At 44.0% G+C, this 21,858-nt stretch overlaps 1 protein-coding gene across 1 annotated transcript in view; it reads left to right on the top strand.

Moving 5' to 3' along the window:
- The window catches only part of STT3A (staurosporin and temperature sensitive 3-like A), a 94,961-nt gene that overhangs the window by 19,567 nt on the left and 53,536 nt on the right, over positions 1–21,858 (top strand). The window contains exons 3-10 of the mRNA XM_087400121.1: positions 4,770–4,825; positions 4,931–5,002; positions 5,120–5,225; positions 16,755–16,805; positions 17,027–17,122; positions 17,344–17,403; positions 17,492–17,605; positions 17,743–17,829. Of these exons, the coding sequence (XP_087256247.1) occupies positions 4,770–4,825; positions 4,931–5,002; positions 5,120–5,225; positions 16,755–16,805; positions 17,027–17,122; positions 17,344–17,403; positions 17,492–17,605; positions 17,743–17,829 (642 nt within the window). The remainder of the gene's footprint in view (positions 1–4,769; positions 4,826–4,930; positions 5,003–5,119; positions 5,226–16,754; positions 16,806–17,026; positions 17,123–17,343; positions 17,404–17,491; positions 17,606–17,742; positions 17,830–21,858) is intronic.

Raw genomic sequence — 21,858 nt, 5'->3', positions numbered from 1 at the left:
ACCAGAAGAAGACGCCCGTACACAGTTGTACGGCAGTCCGTACGGCTGCCGTATGAGTAGCTGCACACAGCAGCTATGCAGCTGCCTGATGCAGCGTCGAAATGCTGCGTACAGCAGCTGCTGTACAGCTGCAACAAAAAATCCGACGACGCCCGCGTCCGAGACGTCGCCCTGCAGCCCGCGCCTTCACCCTGCAGCCCGCGCCCGGGCCTTCACCCTGCAGCTCGCGAAAATGGCGCCGCCCTGTACCGTCGTCCTGCGAAAATGCGCCGCCGCTTCCTGCGCAGGTCGAGCCCGTTCGTACGGGACGTACGGCCGTACGGATCTGTCCGTACAGAAGAGAGGGTAGGCAAGGGAGAAGGCTGGGTAGGGAAAAGGGGGAGCTAAGTAGGCTCTGATACCAGTTGTGAGGGGGAGAGTGAAGTGGAAGAGAGCAAGAGAGTTAGAGTGAGAGAGAGTGACACTCTAGTGCGGGTGTGAAGAATGATGAGCCACACCACAAACTCACTTATGTTTTATTAGGATTAGGTTTACCCTATGACTGTCTTAAGACAGTCATAGGTGTCCTATCTTTTAATGAAGGGTTGGCAATGTGCCTTTACCCCAACACCCCATTGCCGCCTCCATCTCGAGCTTTAAGCCTCAATTCCTCCTCCATAAGTAAAGCACAGAACTCCTCATCTCACCTGAGTATTAAGTGCTGTTACCAGTCCATCAAACCTTGGTGGACATATTCGGAGACACCGTCGAGCTAGCTCTTTGCTAGTCTTTTGTATCCCAACACCAGCCATCTAGTCACGTAGATTTTGGATTCGGGTTATGAACGCCTCCGCTGTCTCTCCTTCATTAAACTTCTCAGTTGCGAGTTGATTCTCCAGGTTCTGGATCCTTGTCTGATTTCGTGTCTCATACTGACTCTTCAATATGTTCTAGGCTACAGATGCCTTAGATGTATGCTGAATCAAGGTCAAAACACTATCAGTAGTACTTGTAACCAGGGCACACAGAGCATCTGCGTTCTTGCGTTTCCAAGCTCGTAGAAGGTCAGCATTAGGAGGTATCGTACTCCTCGGATTTGCTTTATCGGCGGGGGTTTCTTGTGGTTCTGGGTCAGTCCCCAGTACTGTCTCCAGAAGCTCATACGAATCCAGAATAGCAGTAGTTTTAAACTTCCACAGAGTGCAGTTCGTATCACCTAGCTTGCCTTCAGTGAAGGCTGGTGGGCGAATCCTCAACGCTTGGATTGTTGGTGCAGTTGCAGCTGCTGAACTTGAGCCGCTTCCTGTTGCCATCACTCCGTATGCTGTTAAAGCCCTCACCTCTCTTCTACTCTTTGATCCTTAGAGCCTCCTGGGTTCTGATACCATGTTAAATTACACGGCACAGCAGAACATAAACTGAACAAAGAATAGAGAGTACACAGCAAACTGGAGATGAACAAAATTTTCCTTCAATACTGATGTAGTATAGATGATGGCTCCGTCTACCCGTGCGCTCCCACAGTGGAGCTTAGATGGCGATCTAGACAGATACTAGGTGAAGAGCTACTAGCTGGAAGATCTGATTTGATCTGAACTGATTTGATACAATGGATTGGGGAGGTTGCCTCTTTATAGCTATGAGGGCGGTAGTCGGATCAACGTAGTCGGTGGAACCGACCAGTCAACCTAGTCGGTGGAGCCGACTAGTCAACCTAGTCGGTGGAACCGACTAGTCGTCCATGGAATATTTAGGGAATATTTCCTATACCGTCGCCTTGGGGGCTCCCGCCCCTAAACCCGCAGCTCCCACACAATCACCTTTCTTCAACGGTCTCATTGATAGACCTCATCTGACATGCAAGTCAAGATCCATCCAGTGTCCCGGGCTCACACATGGCTTCTCCTCATATGGGGGCCTTACAACTTGAGCACCTTGGACCACTGGTGGTTACCAAGAGGGTGGGGCATTGAGCATATCTAACACAGCCGCCTCCTATAAAGTGAAGGCTCATTTGGGTGTATCCCAGAGTTTTCACTAGAGCTTGCTTCAGCCTTCTTTATTTGTCTTGCTATTCAATCCTGCTGGATCCTTTGTATATACATAGTCATTTGAGCATTCATTCTGCAGACAAAACTGCTCTTATGTGTCTCTCCCTATCTGATCGTTCTCTATTTACTTACGTCTATGGTGCGACATGAGTTTCAGCTGCTGTTAACCTCTCAGTGCAGTTGGTAGTACCGCTAGAGCTTTCTAAATTTGTAGATACGTTTTTCCCAATCCAGGATAATGTAGACACTACTAGCAGCAGAGGCCCTCCATCTATATGAAGGTTAATTATTAAGTTAGGGTGGAGAATGATGAGATGCAGCAGACTGTAGCTCTGTTGGCACCCATAAGAGCTGAATGGAGGCATTTCTTATTGATCGCAAGGTTTACAAAGGATAGTTGGATTTTATGTCCTCTTCAAAGGCAGGTACGGTTGGCTGCAAATGCAATTGTGTCGAGTAGGTAGGCCTGAGGAGGAGCACTTCGATACTGTTCACTGAGGCTAAACGAAAGGGTTCCTAAAGACGATGAGCATGCCCGGTTTTTTGTGCAAGTTGATGGAAAGGCTTATTTGTCACTAGTTGGCCATGGAAATAGAGACTCCTCTTACATACTTAATGCGTGGTACATCTATGTTCAGTTAAACTAGATATTGTTTATTTAATGGAATTCGCTCATCTATGGTGCATGTATTACAATCAGATCCATGAGGCCCAACTTGGACAAATGTGCAGAAGGTGTTGCTTTGGTAGTTAATAACTTTTGTTGCCAAACAAAAGCTGCAAGTGGCCTGTCTAAGTCACAATTGGATTTTCTTTGAAGTTACTTGATGTAGATGTTCTGCCCTTCTGCCGAAGACAATAGGGCTGTTGAGCCAACAGCCGCGGTGCCATTTTTTCCGTTGAATATTGTACAGGCAGATGAGGTTTCATCCTGTCTATTGCATTTTGTGGATGATATTTTGGCTTATAGTTGCATGACATGCATGTTGGTTAACTTAGATAAGTGTAGTATACATGGATTTTAGGCTAATCCCATTTGCGATTGAGATTCCCACCTTTGAAGATGGGAGTATAAAATCATTTGATTGGCGATCAAGAATAAGTCTGGCTTTTTTTGGACCCTGGAGCCTTATTCTCAGTATGGTGGACCTTAGGTCATGATACGACTGATATTTTAAGTCAATCTTTGCATCCCTGTGGGTTTATTGGAGGTTTTGGTCATGACATTGGATTTACGAATGCTCCTACCAAGCTCCTTCACTGTTTATCTGCAGTAAGAATAAAAAAGCAGGAAGCAATTAACACCCTTGTGTATTAATGGATGCTTGTGTGTGGGTGGTATGCGTGCACATGTAGGTGAATATGTTTAGTCTAGTTCTGATTTGTGATTTGCTCCTAGGGATTTCGTTCTTGATCTCTCACTCCTCTTGCATGCAACTCTTGCTCCTTCAAGTTGTTCTTTCTAGCCCAAGCTTGCTTGCTGCTGAATTTATAATTTCGTTAGGACTCCTCTTATCCTTCCTTTACCTTCCTCTCCAGTGTGATCACCTGGCTACCCACCATCTTCTTACTTAAAAAGTTTATCATGTTACTCATTCTCACTCTCTAGGATGGAATCTGAGGTTGTCTAGTTACTGTCCAAGCCTTCTTGAGCAGAACTTTGTTTTTTGAAATATCTTTCTGGTCTGGATCCCAATTCTTAAGATCGTGTGATCTGCAATGCTCTATACTTTACATCATAATTATTACAGTTTCTCACTTCCTTGGACACTCTTGCCTGCTGCCATGGAAGTTTTAATCACAACGTGTGCATATGAGATGATTTCCTATTTGAAGTTCTTAACGACGTTTTTCTGACTTTTGTGGAGATGCTTGCAGGTCTCAATCACAGTCTTGTAATTCCTTCTTTAAGTTTGGGCACCAAAAGTTTTTGATGTGGGATCACTGTTGTATGTTCATATCATATATCCAGAATTCCGATAGAAGGGGACCTAGTATTGTCTTCTGTGTTTATGTACTATTTACAAGGACTGTCTTGGGAGGGGACTGTAACAGTCAACCTCCAAATCATATGTGTGCGACACTGATTTGACCTCTTCACGCTGATCTACTTGGCTCTCTGACTTTCTCCTTCATGCTATCACGTATGCAATGTTCCTCAGACCTTAGCTTTCATTGTATCTGGTTTTTTACAGTCTCATAGATCCTTCGGTCTTTCATAGGTGTTAATAAACTTTCTTTCTCTCTCCCTCCCTCTTGCCATTCTCTACTTGCTTCCATTTTATTCTTCCAGCTCTGCTGTTCCCTTCACTAGCTGTATCTAGTCTGTTCTAATACTTCCGTTTGCTACCCACTTTGTTTTCTCAAAGCATTTACCTAGCAGGGGAAGCTCTACAAAAGGTGATGGGAGTATTATGTTTCAAGATTAAAGGAGAAAAGTCTAAGTCTTGGATGTGGGTGTCATTTTTAAAGTTATCGAATAGAGCAACACACATAGAGCAAACTCTGTCTAAGGTCTAACTTGTTGCAGCTATTTTTGTATCCTACGTATTGGTAGTGAATATGTTGTTTGTTTTTTAATGTTCAAGTGTATTACAATATGCTGTTTAATGAACTGCGCTTGCGGAAGAGATTGAACCTGGCAAGTTGGCCTCTATGGCAAAAGCCCTTCTTTTTTGTATAGAGCAGATTGAGTGGTAAAGTTTTCACCAGTTGATGTATTTATGTTCAACTTTGCAGTATCTTTCAAAACATGGAATATATGATTTCTGGAACTGGTTCGATGATCGGACTTGGTAAGTTATAGTTCTTAATGTTGTATAGAGATGCCATAGGGCATAATTTCATGAAGTATTCTCACATCTTATCTCAGAATCATGAGCATGTCCTAAGTCTTACAGGTACCCTCTTGGGCGTGTGATTGGAGGAACTGTTTATCCGGGTTTGACGTTAACAGCTGGATTTATGTGGTGGTAGGTAGAGTTAATACTTTTATGCAAGATGGGCCATGGTTTTAAATGAAAATTTTGGTGTTGTCTATCACTGGATTATGTTAATGGAATCGGCTAATGTATAGTGACTGCGTGCAGGTTTGTTAATTCTTTGAACATCCCACTGTCAGTGGAAACCGTATGTGTTTTTACTGCCCCGATCTTTTCAGCTAATGCTTCCTGGGCAACCTTTCTACTCACAAAGGTGGGTGCTGTACTTGAAAGGATTTAGGGTTTCGGTCTCGATGTCTTGGTCTTGGTCCATATAAAGAACGAAAGAAAGAAAGAACGAAAGAAAGATTTATTAACTTCTATGGAAGGTCAACAAAGCCTAAGAGACCACGCGAGAGAGAGAGAGAGAGAGAGAGAGATGATAGCATATGATTCTATTAAAGTCCACGTGGGACTCTTCAAGATCTATTGGACTAGTGATAACTGTTAACTAATAGTGATCCCTTACATCCAGGGAATGAAAATATTACAAATTGCTAGGTAGTGGGGCGAGCTTTTGTGCTAGCCCTAGTACCTTGGTGCGATGTTCCAAAACTTCTTTTAAGTAGCTCTTTAATTTTTGGGCTGGCTACTCCAGCATTTTTAAAGTTATTTCTGCTGTCCACATATGTCACATGCACCCCTGCACTAGGGAGCATTTGTGACACATTTGTCGTATGCCGTGACCCCTTTTGTGAGCCCTAGTCCAGGGACGAGTTAGGCACGAGCTACGGGGGTCCATACCCGGTGGAGTAGTTCCAGTCGCCAGGGCTTGCGAGGTATCCACCTAGCAACAAGTTCAAAAGAGGGGAATGTCACGTGCACAGGGTCAAGCCCAGGGTACAGTGACAACTGGCTGCCTGGTCAGCAAATTGCAGCATATTTGGCAGGTTTTGGGGCTCCCAGAGGGCAGCATTAAGTGTAGTAAGTGGGGCGCTTCTTATAGACATGCCTCAACCCCTCCAAGTCAGCCCCTAGGGCCTAGCAAACAGCTGGACTAGCCCAGCCAACCAGCCGACTGGCTGGTCGGCCAATTAGGGCTGGTTGGGTCGGCCAAAGCAGGCCCTTCCAGCCCCTATATAAGGGGGGCTTTGCCCCTCATTTCAGCACTCAGCTCTCAGCCTTTAGCAGCACCCTTGAACAATCCAATCTCCCTCATGCTGCAATTAGGGGAGTAGTACAGCTCAGTTTTGTATGCCCAAGTGTGTGTGGGTGTGTGGATTTGTATGTGTGAGAGCATATTTTTATACTATGGTCTACACCCACTGCTGGGCGCTGATGACGTCAGTGGGGATGTCATAGTAGCTAGTCCCTGCTATGCATAATGGAGTTTATGGTTTTCAACCTTGTGAGTGACTATCATGAGATTGAAACTCCACTATGTTGTGTTTTTAGAGGATGAGTTTGGGAATGTTCCTAGATTCATCTAGGTATATGCTTCTGCCGTATTAGCGGACATGCAAATTTCACCTTGTGAAGTTTTCGTCCAAGTTGCGGCCTGCTGGTATTGTGATAATTCTTTCTATCTTAAATGGTGCGTTGCCCTATCAGCTGATTTAGATTTAGATGCTCGATGGGGAGAGACTGAAATGAAAACATTTAGACTCCACAAGCAGTTGTAGCTTGAATGAAGAGATTTTGGACTACCTTTTGATTAGCCTTCTCCTTTAGTGCTAGCCTTCGTCATGGCTGAGTCTGCCCTTCACCTTTGGAGTGCCGACAGAAACTTAGTATGAAGACTTTGTATAAATGGATGCTCAAGTGTGTGTGGGTGTGTGGATTTGTATTTGTGAGAGCATATTTTTATACTATGGTCTACCCCCACTGTTGGGCGCTGATGACGTCAGTGGGGATGTCATAGTAGCTAGTCCCTACTATGCATGATGGAGTTTATGGTTTTCAACCTTGTGAGTGACTATCATGAGATTGAAACTGCACTATGTTGTACAGCTAGTCCCCGCATACTTCTAGTGTAGGCGAGACGGAGAGCAGATGGGTTTACAGCATCAACAGTTTCTCACGCTGCTCACATTTCCTCTCCTCACCAAGAGATATCAGTGTAAGTCCATCATCTGCTCAGGGCGCTAGAGCACAGTATGGCGGACTATCCTTCTGCAGTACCCATAGATTGTTCATCACCAAGTGGTCCTTTATCTGCTCAGGAGTCTTCCATCTCCGAGCATAGTTCAATGGACTATTCTGCAGCAATTCGGACATGGGCGTCTCTTGGTTCTACCAGCTCAGGGGACCATTCAATTTCCACAGTAGCTACATGTAGTCCCTCAGGGTCTTCCATCCATGGGGGTAGTGCAACCATTTCCCGCAACCAGCTCTCGAGGGTCTTCCATCTCTGGGGCTAGCTCAGCTTAGTTAGCACGCCTAGATGATGAGCCTCTTGGGTCTACCACCCTTGGGGTCTTCCATCCATAGGGGTAGTGCAACCATTTCCCATAGTCAGCTCTTGGCACTACCCATTTTCCACAGCCAGCTCTCGGGGGTGTCCATCTCTAGGGCCAGCTCAGCTTAGTTAGCACGCCGAGATGATGAGCCTCTTGGGTCTACCACCCTTGGGGATCATCCAGTTATAGTAGCTTATTCTCTTGGGGTTCCCACCGGAGGGGATCATTAAGTCAGTACAGTTAAGTCGGATGGGTCTTTCACTCGTCGAGCAACTTCATCATATCTAGTTAGTTCCTATTAGTCTTCTTCCCAGGGAGCTCAAATAGCTGGACCAGCTTTATTAGGAGAGTAGATAGTTTTCACAGTCATGAGTGATGGTCTTCCATCCTTGGAGACATCTCAGCCCCATTGGCAGGTGCAGTAGATGAGCCTCTTGGGTCCACCACTCGAGGGGGTTGTCTAGTCCCCACAGTTAGTTCTCTTGGGGCTTCCACCCGAGGGGACACCCTAGATGCAACAAATAGGTGTGATGGGTCTTCCAGCCATCAGGCCTCTTCATCAACTACCTATGGGGCTTCCACCCTTGGAGCTCAGTTGGCCATGTCAGCTTTAGTCGGGAGGACTCGCATTTCACCTATCTCATTAGGAGTCTTCAAGACTAGTGGGCTCAGTTTCTAGTCCCAGTGGCCTTGATGCTTAGTAGGAGGGGGCGTCTCAAGAGTCTGCCAGACCAGTTTCAGGCCTAACCAGTAGTGTGATTTTCCCGGCATCTTTTGATGTCCTTTTCCAACCTCTTCTTTCTTCATTGTCTTCACCACTTCCTCCATCCATATGGGGTTTCTCCCCTCCCTTGTTATGATGCCTTGCATTGATCCTGTTCGGGCATTAAAATCCCGAGTGAGAATAATTGGATTGTCTTTAGAGAATCTTTCTGTGAGAGAATGGTGAGTTAGAGAGAGCAAGAGAGAGTGAGAGCTGGAAGCTTGGAAGCTGAAAGCTGAGTTGCAATAGAAGAGTGTGAAATAGTACAACTCAATGAGTGAGAGATAAGGTTTTGTCGTAGTGACAAAACCTTAGTAGTCACTAACCATAGTTAGTGAACTAATTGCGGTTAGGGGGAAAAACCCCTTAAAGAGGGAAAAGTGCCCCTAACTAGCTTATTATATTACATTGGTCACTGCTGAATTATATCTATAATTCTAACACCCCCCTGCAGTGCCAATGTCATGTACAAGGCTGATCAATCACCAAATGGATATAAGTTCAGGGCACTGCGAAATGCCTCAAACTTTTCACGTGGTAGTGCTTTGGTGAAAATATCTGCAACGTTGTCACAAAGATCATACTGATCTCTCCTGCATGCAACTTCTCTCTGACGTAGTGATAGTGAACCTCAATGTGCTTCGTGCGAGCATGAAACACTGGATTCTTTGCCACTGCAATGGCACTCTGACTATCAGTGAGAATTGGAGAAGGACCCTCCAAAGACAGATGAAGATCATCAAATAGACGTCGCAGCCAGACACATTTAACTGTTGTTGTGAAAGCTGCCGTGTACTCAGCTTCACATGATGAGGTAGCCACTGTAGATTGTTTCTTGCTCAGCCAGGAAATGCAAGATTTACCCAAAAAGAAACAATTGCCACTAGTGGACTGCCTAGTGTCATAATCACCAGCCCAATCTGAATCACTGTAGGCATGCATCTGCAAGTCACCCCCCCTGGGAAATAGCAAGCCAAAAGACTTCGTGCTGTGCAAATAATGGAAGATGCGCTTAACTGCCTGCCAATGCATAGTTTTTGAGCTGTGCATGTACCTGCTCACCTGAGATACTGCAAACTGAATATCAGGTCTAGTGTTGCACAGATATATGAGGCATCCAACAGCCTGACTGTAAAGTGTGGCATCAACTAATTCTCCTGCATCATGCATTGTGAGTTTCAGCCCCGGCTCCATGGGAGTGGCTATGGGCTTACACTCATGCATGTTAAATCTGTCCAAGAGTTTCTGAACATACTTGGACTGAGACATAACAGTGCCACGTCTCTCATGAGAGAACTGGATCCCCAAATAAAAGTGAAGCAGCCCCAAATCTGACATGTCAAAGTTGGTCTGCAAATCAGCTTTGAAATCTGCAATTTTGTGTTCATTGGACCCTGTGAGCAGTAAGTCATCGACATAAAGAAGGATGTCTAAAATTTCCCCCCCATCCATCTTGATGTAGAGGGTGCTCTCAGTAGGACTATTGTGCAGCCCCTTGCTGGTCAAAAAGGCATGGATCTTGGCATACCATGCACGAGGGGCCTGTTTCAGCCCATATAAATCTTTGTTGAGCTTGCATACTTGAAGTGCATTTGCTGTAATTTCAAAGCCCGGAGGTTGTTTGACATACACCTCTTCCAGCAAGTCCCCATTTAAGAAGGCTGTTTTGATGTCCAACTGATGAACATTCCACTCAAAATGTGCAGCCATTGCAACAACTGATCGGATGGTGGTCATCCGGTATGTAGGAGCGAATGTCTCCTCATAATCTATGCCCTTTTTCTGAGCATAGCCTTTAGCAACGAGCCTTGCCTTATATCTGTCAATGGAGCCATCTGGCTTCGTTTGACCTTGAAAACCCATCGTGTGCCAATGGCATGTTTACCCTGTGGCAAGTCTACAACATCCCAAGTCTGATTTTTTGCAATGGACTGCAACTCATCGTGCATGGCATTCATCCAATGCACATTATCCTTTGCCTCTTTGAATGTGGCAGGCTCCTCCTCATCAAGAAGAGTACCTGCATATGCTGATTCCACTGAATTAGCACCTTTCATGTGCCTTGCTGCACTGCGAGTCCTACCAGGTAACGGAGCATCAATTTTACTCTCCCTGAGAGTGTGTAACAGCCAGTTTGGGACTGTTTCTGCTGCATGTATGTCTGCAATTTCTTGCTGCACCACCTGTTCCACTGCCTGTGGAGGGGGCAAGACATCCTGTGGCGGAACCAAAGCATTTGGAGGTTGCTGTAAATTCTGATTTGCATTAGAAAAATCAGCAAGGGAACCCAAGGCAATGGGTAGCAACCCCTCAAAGACATCCTCTGAAGAAGAAGGCATTTGAAATTCAGCCTGAGTGTGAGCTGAATTTTCAGAAAATATCACATCTCTACTTACTATGATCTTGCGTGTAGCAGGATTGTAGAGATGGTACCCCTTGCTTTCTGCACTGTACCCAACAAATATGCACTTAATGGCTTTATCAGACAATTTGTGCCTAAATTCAATTGGCACATGAGCATAAGCAAGGCATCCAAAGACTCGGAAGTGATCCACTGAAGGCTTCCGGTCATTCCAGACCTCATAAGGAGTTTTTGTTTTTAAAGCCTTAGTGGGAGCCCGATTCAGAATGTAATTGGCACACATCAAACCCTCAAGCCAGAATTTGTGAGGCATGTGTTTGCTTTTCAGCATACATCTGTCCATCTCCATGAGAGTTCTATTTTTCCTCTCAGCTTTGTCATTTTGCTGAGGGGTCAGCCTGACTGTGAGCTGATGCACAATACCCTTGCCTTTCAGAAAAGCATCAAATTTTGCAGAAGTATTCCCCACCTCTATCTGTGCGCAATGTCTGTATCTTGAGTCCGGTTTCATTTTCAACCATGGCTGAAAAGTGTTTAACACCGTGAACACTTCAGATTTCTGTTTCAGCCCATAAACCCAAGTAAAATTGGAATAATCATCAATAAATGTAACGAAGTAGAGATGACCACCCAATGATGGAGTCCTCATGGGACCACAGACATCACTGTGTATAAGCTGTAATTTGCAGACAGCTTTAACTGAACCATCCTTCTTGAAGGGGAATCTATGCATCTTGCCTAAAATGCACCCTTCACAGGCATGTGGAGGAGGTATCTCAAGAGGTGGCAATGCATCAACCATGGAATACTTCTGAAGTGTCATCAAGCTGTTGTAATGCATGTGGCCATATCGGGCATGCCATAATTCTGCATTCTGCATGGCAGCTGTAGGGGTAGAAACTGCAAGAGCATGGGCTGATATCAAGCTGAAAAAGCCCACGCAGCAGAGTACCAGGTAACCTTAAGGCATAGTCATCTTCCGTGTCTCGGACAGCACATTTGTCATCCTCAAAGATGACCCTCTGTTAAGAGTGGACACTGAAAGAAGATTTTTGGTTATGCCAGGCACATATAAGACATCTGAAAGTCTGAAAATTGAGCCATCAATGGCAATGAGCTCAACATCTCCTATGCCACGTACTGAATATGATGAGTAGTTGGCACAAGTGACTTTCTTACCAACGGGAGGTGGATGCAAGGAAGTAAAAAGACACTTCCTAGAAGTGATGTGCTTGGATGCACCGCTGTCAAAATACCAAGTGTTCAGTGTTTCATTGACACTGAAAGCAGATGCATCCGTAGAAGAGTCATAACTGCAAGTCAAAAATGCATATGTATCATCATTGCAAGTGGCTGTACTATCCCGAGCATCTGGAACAGCCAACCTAGAATCTGAAATGCAAGATAAAAAGGCATAATCCTGTCCAACAAAGTTGGCTGCAGCATCCCCACTGTCAGATGCATGAGGAGCTGAATCTGAAACAGCCATACCTGAGCTGTTTTTCTTTTCTTTTGCAAGCCTTTTCCTGCATTCTGCTATGTGATGACCTGGCTTTTTGCAGTAGTGACAAAAACCCTTCTTCTTGGGCTTACTTGCATCATTTTTAGCCTTTTGGGAAGGCTGTCTTGACCCACTGGAAGGCTGATTTACTGATGTCTTTGCCTGTCCCTTTGTTTTTGATTTAAACTTTGAGAGCATGGCTTGTTCACTTGCACGTGAAGCCAAATTTTTCCTGGTCTGCTCTTCCTGAAGCAGAAGTCCTATCAACTCATGAAAAGTGAGAGGATTTGCACCCCCCCTCAATGATAAGTTCAGCGAGGTATGAAAGCTGAGATAAGACTCGGAAGAGAATTCAGAGTGGTTGTAATCATCTCTGAATCAGGAATAATTTCATCTATATTTAACAATTGCTCTCTGAGATCCTGTAGCTTTGTGAGGTGGATTGACATGGAGTCACCCTCTTCCATATGTGTATGACTTAACTCTCTTTTCAAGAAAGATATCCTTGCATCATTCCGAGCTGCATACATGCTTTCTAAAATATCCCACGCTGCCTTGGAGGTCTTACACGACCGGATATGCGGAATGATAAATCTTTTCACTGAAAGAGAGATGCATGACAAAGCTAAGGCATCCCGTGAATCCCATCTCTTCTGATCTGGAGTAGTGGCCATGGCTGCACCAACAACTTGTTCTGCAGCTGCCCCTTGTGCACGACCTCTTCCACCTCCTTGTTGAGGAGGGGTATTAGGTGCCATACCTGCTGGTCGGATCTCACCCCCATTCACATAATCCCATAAATTGCGAGAAATCAGAATATTGCGTACCATGAAACTCCAGAGGGAGTAGTTGGTACCATCCAACTTGTCTTCCTGTGAAAGACCACCGAACTGGAAGTCATTCTGATTTTGCTGGGCCATATCTGAGAAAGAGATTTAAGCAGATTCAAAACTGAATTCCCTTACTGGGAATGAAAGCACAACTCCCCAAAAAAAAACACAGCCAAGCATCGGCTGTAAATGCAACTTAGATTTTTGTACTTGCACTGTCAGAAATCTGTCCAAGCATCAAAAACTCTTCAGAATCTGCCAAAAGTGCTGCAAAACACTCCAAGAAAGGCAGTATGAATTGAAAACTCTGGAAATTGCTCTCCCAACACAAAAGCCCCAAAATAGGCCTGAAATTGCAACCGGAAAGGGGCAAATTGATCAAAAGCCCCAAATGTTGCAAGAATTGTGCTCTGTCTGTAAAAGCCCCAAATTTTACTGCAAACTTGCAGTGTAATCACAAAATCTCCAAATTTCTTCAAGAAATTGTACTGCAAAACTGAAAGCCCCAAATTTTGAGCTTGAAATTGCAATCAGAAAGGGGCAAATTCACCAAAAGCCCCAAATTTGCAATTTCTGAACAAAAGCCCCTAATTTTAGACCAAATTTGCAGATCTATCTGCAATGTTTGCTTCGCAAGTAACTGTGAACCTGAAAATACCCCAAATTTGTGAAGTAGATCTGGCAATTTGATTGCAATGTCTGCAACAAACAAAATGCCCCAAATGTACTCCCAAAAACTGAGCCAAACTATTGGCTTTTTGCAAGATGTGCCTGCCAAAGATTACCTGCAAATTCCTCCTGTACGGAATCAGAGATTGTACGGAGGACTACCTGCTGTACGGAAGCAAGACAGTACGGAAGTACTATACAGAAGCAGGACAGTACCGAAGTACTGTACGGAAGCAGGACAGTACTGAAATACTGTACGGAAGTCTCAGATTTATGGTGACGAGACTGCAAGTACAGGTTGGTACAGCGGGTGCAGGTACGTACGGCCAACATACGGCCAACGAAGACGGCCAACGTACGGCCAAAGTACGGGAGCAGCAGGTCTGGTACAGCGACGGTACAAACGGAGCGCGACACGTGCAGTATGGTTGTACGGTCAGGTGCAGGTACAAACAGTGATGGTACGTGAACAGTACGGCGGGATGTGAACAGTACGGCGAGCAGGTACGGTACGTGAGTAGTACGGCGAACAGGTACGGCAGGCACGGTACAGTACGAACGAACGTGCAGAGACAGATTCCGTACAGTTGTACGGACTGTACGGACAGTCTTGGCTGTACTTCGAGTTGTACGTATGTTGATGCAGGTGCAGGAGCGACAGCAGGAGCGGGAGCTACAGCAGGGACAAGAGCTGATGGGCTGGGTGTGAGAGCTGAACTTGGCTCTGATACCAAATGTGAGAGAATGGTGAGTGAGAGAGAGCAAGAGAGAGTGAGAGCTGGAAGCTTGGAAGCTGAAAGCTGAGTTGCAATAGAAGAGTGTGAAAGAGTACAACTCAATGAGTGAGAGATAAGGTTTTGTCCTAGTGACAAAACCTTAGTAGTCACTAACCATAGTTAGTGAACTAACTGCGGTTAGGGGGAAAAACCTCTTAAAGAGGGAAAAGTGCCCCTAACTAGCTTATTATATTACATTGGTCACTGCTGAATTATATCTATAATTCTAACACTTTCTATATCCTACTCGAGATGCATGAGTGGGTCTTCTCGAGATACGTGGCTATTATGTTTGTAGATAGGTGATTGAGGGGGTGTGAAATAACATGTTGCCAGTTTGATATTCCTCTCCATTGCCATTATTTTTAACCACATATATTGTTTATGTCGAGCTTCCGCTTGTTTCCCTCCCCCTTACTTTTTTTTTGTAATGATAGCCTTACCATCTTTCATGTATCCTTTTTTGCTTTTCTGATTTTTTCAAGTTCCTTGGGATCTTGGGCATATTCAATCCTCATAAGTTCCTCATTAATCCATGTGGAATGCCCGTTAAGGTGATGTTTGTGGTTGAGTACCTTGAGGTGGGGTTTGAGTGTCCTGAAACTTGACGAGTGTTTGCCTCGGCTTTTCTCCTTTCTTGCTTACCTTAAAGGCTTCTTGCCATTTAGAGAGAGAGAGAAGAAGAAGAAGAATGTATTACCGTCCTCTGGGGGCCGAAATACCGACCCATGGGACCCATAAAAGTTACGATACAAGTGTCTCCTTCCTTTTATCGAAGGGGGGGAGAACAATTATTTTGAAATACATTGAGTAATACAACATTCACGATATTTAAGAACCTTGGCAATATAGTTACCCAGAGTGGTTATATGGCTATGTGAGAGCAAGCTTGCTAGGGTGTAGTGTTCCTCTGTAATATTGTTAAAGTCCCTCCTTATGCAGGCATACCGTGTGCATGTAAGGAGGACATGTGCTTCTGTCTCTACTTGTTCTTGGTCACACAGCTTGCAAAATCTTTGTTCCCTTGAGACATCTCCCCAAGCACCTTTCTCTATCTCCAGAGTGTGTGATCGGGTGCGGATGAGTGCAATGCTTCTCCTTGCATTTGCAGGTATGGGCATAGTTATGTATTTTTGTGCATTTTCTTCCTCCTTGGAGTAGGTGTCCCAATAAATGGGATTGACATGCGTACAATAGAGAGAGAGAGAGAGAGAGAGAGAGAGAGAGAGAGAGAGAGAGAGAGATGATATGATATGGTTGTAGTCCACATGAGAACCTTCACTATTCAGGATCTACCGGACTGGTGACCACTATTAACTACTAGTGGTCTTTTATATCCAGTGAAATAAACTTCTGACAAAGTTATCTTGTCTTTAGTACTTGTTGCGCTAGCTTGTGTTCTAGCCTGAATACCTTGTTACGGTGTTCCAAAACTTCTTTTAAGTAGCTCCCTAACCGTTTGACTGGCTGTTCCAACAGATTTTTCTGATTTGTTATCCAACTCATCATCTGTACTCAAGCTGCCACTTGATCTAGTAATGAATAATTTGATGAATCAACCAATCCCAACACAATTACCCTTGATATACACACATCAAAATATACAATACATCGAATTCAAATAACACCAGTCACATTAACGACATTAGTATTGACACGGGATCACCCACAATACCAACCATCTAGCCTGGCAAAATATGGACACTTTGATTTCTTTGTGCGACACCTCAATTGGTATATATATATATATATATATATTGTACAAAGGTATAATCATCCTAGCAAGAAAAATATTTGTGAGAAACACATTTCTTTAACAGAATCGAGATAGAGGAGAGTGTTTTGGTCAAGGCTGGAGTACAAGGAAATCAATAACTTCAAGAAAACCTGACTGAGAGTCCACAATCGGTGGTCTCTAGGCCTCTTAATTGCAGGTGATCCTCCCCTAGGGGTTGCTTTACTGGTCATCTATGCTGCTTCAAGATATAGTACAAGGTGAAGGTTTGAATGCATGCCCGATAATGATAACAGGGGAGAGCAGGGCTCAGTTTAAAGGCTTCAGGCTAGCTTGCTGAACCCTTTCAAAAACCTGAGCTCAGATTCGTGGACTCAGATAGGTCATCATTTGGCTAGAGTACAATAATGAAATACAATCAGATAGGAAACATGTGCACTGCAGCTAGAAGATTATGCAGGTAGATATCAGCAGGTCTGTGGGATTCATGTTATCTATCTGTCTGTCACTATTTGGGAGGTGCATGGGTGTCTTAGGTAATGAATGCTTATTAATTCTTTGAAGTGATCCTTTCAGTAAAATTAGTTTCTTGATGTCTGCCAGTAGTCGGGGATATATTACATTACCATGCTTGGAGTATAAAAGAAAGCTTTTGGCACAATCCTAATACTATCACGGAAACTTATGTATGCCCTTCATTTGTGTCAGGAAGTGAAAGGTACAGGAGCAGGGCTCGCAGCAGCAGCTTTGATTGCCATGGTACATACCCTTGCTCTTTTCCTGTCTTCATTGCAAAGAAATCTGTTGGTTCAAAAGCATATGTCTTTTCAAGTCCCCCCCCCCCCCTTCTCCCCCCTCTCCCCGCTCCCTCAATTTCAAGCCTAGTTCTTAAGGAAGTCCTTCAGTTAATCTTAACTGCTCTCTTGGTCATGGCAGGTTCTTTCATACATGTCCCTTAACTGTTCTCTTGGTCATGGCAGGTTCCTTCATACATGTCACGGTCTGTGGCAGGATCCTACGATAATGAAGCAGTTGCAATTTTTGCTCTAGTTTTCACCTTCTATCTGTATATCAAGGTGGTCAAAAAAATCACTGTTCTCTCTGGTCTTAGAAGAGCTAGCTCCCATTCGCATTTGAAGGAAGTAACATTACAGCTACATTGTACAAGGGTCCCAGAAAGTGCATGTGGTATTTTGAACGTTGAAAGTTCACCAATTTTTGTAATCAATTCAAACTTTAGCCAAACTTTAAGGTTGTGCAGTATGGTCGTGCATTTATGATTTGCTCCGTTTTCCAGACGCTCAATACAGGCTCCCTCTTCTATGCCACATTGAATGCTCTTGCCTACTTCTACATGGTAAGTTCATCTCAGCATTGCCACATTCTAATCTCAATGTTTTAAGAATTCTTGCATCAAACTTGATCTTTCCAACCCGTGTGGCTAGGTGTGCTCGTGGGGGGGCTATACATTCATCATAAATCTTATTCCAATGCATGTACTCCTATGCCTCGTGACAGGCAGATTTTCAGCACGCTTGTACATTGCGTATGCGCCTTTGGTAAGTGCTTTTGATGAGCCAAAACTCTGCTCCCAAGATAAACAATTGGTGATCATAGGCTTTTGCTCAGTTTTGATCTAGCTTATGGATGCACGAAGTTCTCTTGCTTAACGCTACTGTCTGTGTATCCTTGGCAGGTAATTTTAGGCACTTTATTGGCAGCGTTGGTACCTGTTGTTGGCTTCAATGCTGTCATGACTTCGGAGCATTTTGCTTCATTCCTGGTCAGAATTCTTTTTAAAGGAAAAAGTTGTCATTATCTGTTGTTAAAGGCCTCCAATATTTGTCTATCAAAATTTCCATCAGACAAGCTTTAGTAAGAACAAGTTTTGTGTCCAGGTGCTAGTGGTGTCCATGTTTGTCACACGAGCCATGTCTATTGATCGCATGTTTAGGTACCCAAGCCTGTAGATATGGTTTCCATGCTGTTTGGCACAACTTTCTTCTAATATGATTTGTGATACAAGAGCTGGATGTGTTAAGTAGATGATCAAAATTATTTGGCCCTATCGGCTTTTTCTTGAATAAGTGCATAGTGATCCAACACATTCTTAGTACATGAGTAAAGATACCTTATTTGGCACACACCATGCTTTTTTCTAGCATTGAACACGTTGTAGAATTTGTCCATATGACTGGATTTGGATGGTGTCTCAATGAGCCCTGCATGCGTTGCAGGCCACAGCTCAACATCCACCTTTAACTTGTTTTTGGCTCGCTTGTCACCCCCCCTTCCTTGTTTTTTTCTGCCATTGAGACTTCAATGCTGCCTTCTTTGTGTCAAGTTTTTGATGTTAATTGGGTATTCTGAACGACACTCCACACAATTCTGCTATTACAAAATTTAAGTATTAAGGTCAACTGAAACCAGCTCAATAGGTATTTACATTGTGCTAGTAAAGCAGTGTTATTGTGGTTTATGGCACTTGAAAAGCTTAAGAAATAAAAGGCAAGGTTGTAAGTCTTAGAGCTATTGGAATAAGTGGAAGGCCTTCATTTCAATTGGACAACCATTGAAGAGGCCAAATAGGTTACACAAGCAGTTTTAGCTTGAATGAAGAGAATGCGGGCTGCCTTTTGTTCAGTCTTCCCTTTTTGTGCTAGCCTTCATTACAGATTGGTCTACTCTTCAACGTTTGAGCGCTGACAAAAACTCAATATGAAGGCCTTTTTATAAAATGTTGTTCAAGCATGTGGGTGCATGCATATGTATGTGTGAGTGAATATGTTTATACTGTGGTCTACACCCACCACTGTGTTGGGAGATTCTCTCTCCTTCTAGGGCGACATGTGGACTTGGAGGGCTAATTAATAGTCCCACGAGCAATATGGGGCATAAGGGTCCCTTAGATATATGTGGTATAGCCTCATAAGCATCTCTCTCGGGACTTTTGGGATATTGAGGCCAACACGGCTAAGGGGCACGATGTGGGGGGCACTGTGTGGGTGTGTATGTGGTTGACAAGTGGCACTGTCTGCAGGTTCCAACATTTTACCAAAGGCATGTGACTTTGTGTCATACTCATCACTTTGACAGAAGGCCGATTTGGGCAGATCTGTGAAGCTTTTTGGCTCTTTTTGTGACAGCATTTGCTATTGGCGCATGTATGAAAGCGGCAACTAGCTGATATGATATGTGCCCGTGGCAACTCATTCTTGATGGCACATGGCTGATGTACCTGAAGGGTAGGTAGGTCCTATGTCCCATTACGAGCGGGTGGATGGATGTGAGTTGTAGAGGGAGAGAGAGTAGAAGAACAAGAGAGTGGGAGAGTGAGAGCTGAAAACGATAGTTGCAATAGAAGAGTGTGTTACAACTCAAGAGAGGGATAGGTTTTGTCTAAGTGACAAAACCGATTTTTTCTTCTTCTTTTCATCACCAGACAGATGGTCAAAGTGAGGTAGCAAATTCTACAGTGTTGGATTTGCTCAAATGCTACGTGGCTGAACAAAGTTCAAACTGGGAAAAGTACCTACCATTGATGGAGTTTGCATATAATAATACAGTTCATAGCTCCATAGGGAAAGTCCTCTTTGAGGATATCTATGGGAATGTGATTTTGACACCTATCCTAAGGACCAAAGATGAAATATTTGAAGCTAATCAGTTTGTCGGAGAACTCCAGACAGCTTTCAACCAAGTCCGAACAGCAATAGAAAGGTCTCAAGAAAAGCATAAGAAGGCTGTAGATAAGCATAGGAGACAGTTAGATCTCAAGGAAGGGGATTGGGTGCTTTTGAAGTTGGAGAAAGGTAGGCTCCACAAGCTAAAGGGCAAGCAAAAGGTGTATGCAAAGTTATCTCCTAGATACTATGGCCTTTTCAGAGTTGCAGAAGAGATTAATGAGGTTGCATACAGGTTGGCACTACCAGAGCATTGGAGGATTCACAATGCCTTTCATGTGAGTCTTCTAAAGAAATTTCAGGGACCGGAGCCTAAGAGCTAGTAACAAAGGATCCACTAGAAGTGGATGAGCTGGAGGAGGTCCTACAGCTAGAACAAATTGTATCATACTGTACCCAAAGGCCCTCAAGGCAAGGAATTTTTCAGGTATCTTGTAAAATTCAAAAATTATTTGGCATTGGATGCCAAGTGGATGGATGAAGACATGTTGTCTGATCATCCACAACTTTTGGATATTTACAAGGAAGCCTTTCAGTTGAGGTCAACTGAATAGAACCCAAGGGGATGTCACTAAGCTATAAATACTCCAAAGTCAAAGTTTTGGTTGACCATTTATTGATCATAATTAATGAGTTCTTCACTTATTTAATTATGTTCAAAGAGTTATATTTATTTGGTCAAAGTATTGACTTCAGTCAAAGATACTTAACCTTGGTTAAGTAAGCCTAACCTCGATTAGGAAGACTTGGCTTCGGCCAAGATGGTTAACCACAGTTTGGTAAGAGAGGGTTGACTTCAGTCAACAAGACTTGGCTTACGCCCTCTTCAGTTAACCAAGGTGTGTCAATCTCGGTTGGAGAGACTTGGCCAGAATTAAGGCGCTTCGACTGATGGTCAAGCCCCGTAATTACAATGAAGAGGGTTGACCTTGGTCGACCATAGAATTCGTATTATGTTATGTGCACATGTTTGCTTGGTGGGGATGCCCACAATGACTAGGAATAGTCCACAGATTATTATTTGCATGCAAAGCGTAACCATTAATGGGTGCCATGGTTGTGCACTTCAGTTAATGATTGTAGGTACCAAGAGGGGTTGAAGGCCTAAGCAATATGGAGCCTAGCAAGTGACCGGGAATGGCTCGTGTGACCTAGTGCTATGAAGATCCCAATAAATTGCCCTTTGAGGCATGTAATTAAGGCTAGTCTAGGATTTGGATAGTTGGCATGTTGCCAAAAGAAATGAGCTTTGAGCTCCCTTGTAATTTCTTCACGTTTGGAAATCTTGTAACACAGTTTGCACGCTGAACTTTATGTACTCAGAAGTTTCTCAAGTAATAAAGACCTTCGGGGGGGTCCAGCCCGACTATTGTCCCTGGCCCTAATGTGTGCAAAGTGAGAAAGAGAGAGAGGAAGAGTTATCTGCAAAGAGAGAGCGCAGAGAGAAGAGATCGCACCGAAAAATTTCTAGAACGAAGTTTCCTAGAGAGTTGCAAGCCAAGGGTCTTAAAATAGTCTTAGAGGTCAGATGGCTCGGTACAGTGGTTACTAGCTTGGGATGAAATTTTAGTGTAGTAGCAAGTTGCTACATTTCTTGGCAATGTTTGTTAGAAGCTCTTGTATTGGAGCACTCAAAAGCCCTCCCTTGCAAGGAGAGCATAGGTAGTGAACCATATGTTGCTAGTCATTGCTTGGTATGTTGAATTCTTGAATCATTCAATTGAGAAGACTAGTCGGGAATTCTATTTTGGCAGGTTTGTATGTGGACTTGTTGCACCAAGGTAGCATGGGGACCGTGATCCTCCCTTAAGTAGATGGGGGATTGGGGCTTCCATTGATTAAGAGATACAAAGCATGGCCTTATTAGGCAGCTCATTGTTTGTAGCTTGACTTTGGGTGTTAAGCATTGAAATAGCTTTTGTAGCATGACCATTTGAGATCTCTGAAACACTCTCAGGTATGGGGTGACGAGGGCTTGTTCAATGGGTTTCTGAGATAGTCCTCCTTTTGGATGAAGTTGCCTTTAATGAGGAGATACAGATCTAGCAACATCTCTGTTCAAGTTTGCAGAGCGGATATTGGGAGAAAGCCTTTTCTCTAGCATCCCAAGGTTACAGGTTTCAGATGGT

Source organism: Dipteris shenzhenensis, chromosome 3 (genome assembly GCF_047967505.1).
Source record: "Dipteris shenzhenensis isolate YYH24624 ecotype China chromosome 3, Dip_SZ_1.0, whole genome shotgun sequence".
NCBI lineage: Eukaryota > Viridiplantae > Streptophyta > Polypodiopsida > Gleicheniales > Dipteridaceae > Dipteris > Dipteris shenzhenensis.
Note: the sequence above shows the minus strand (reverse complement) of the source record. Positions and strands in the feature narration are given on the sequence as shown.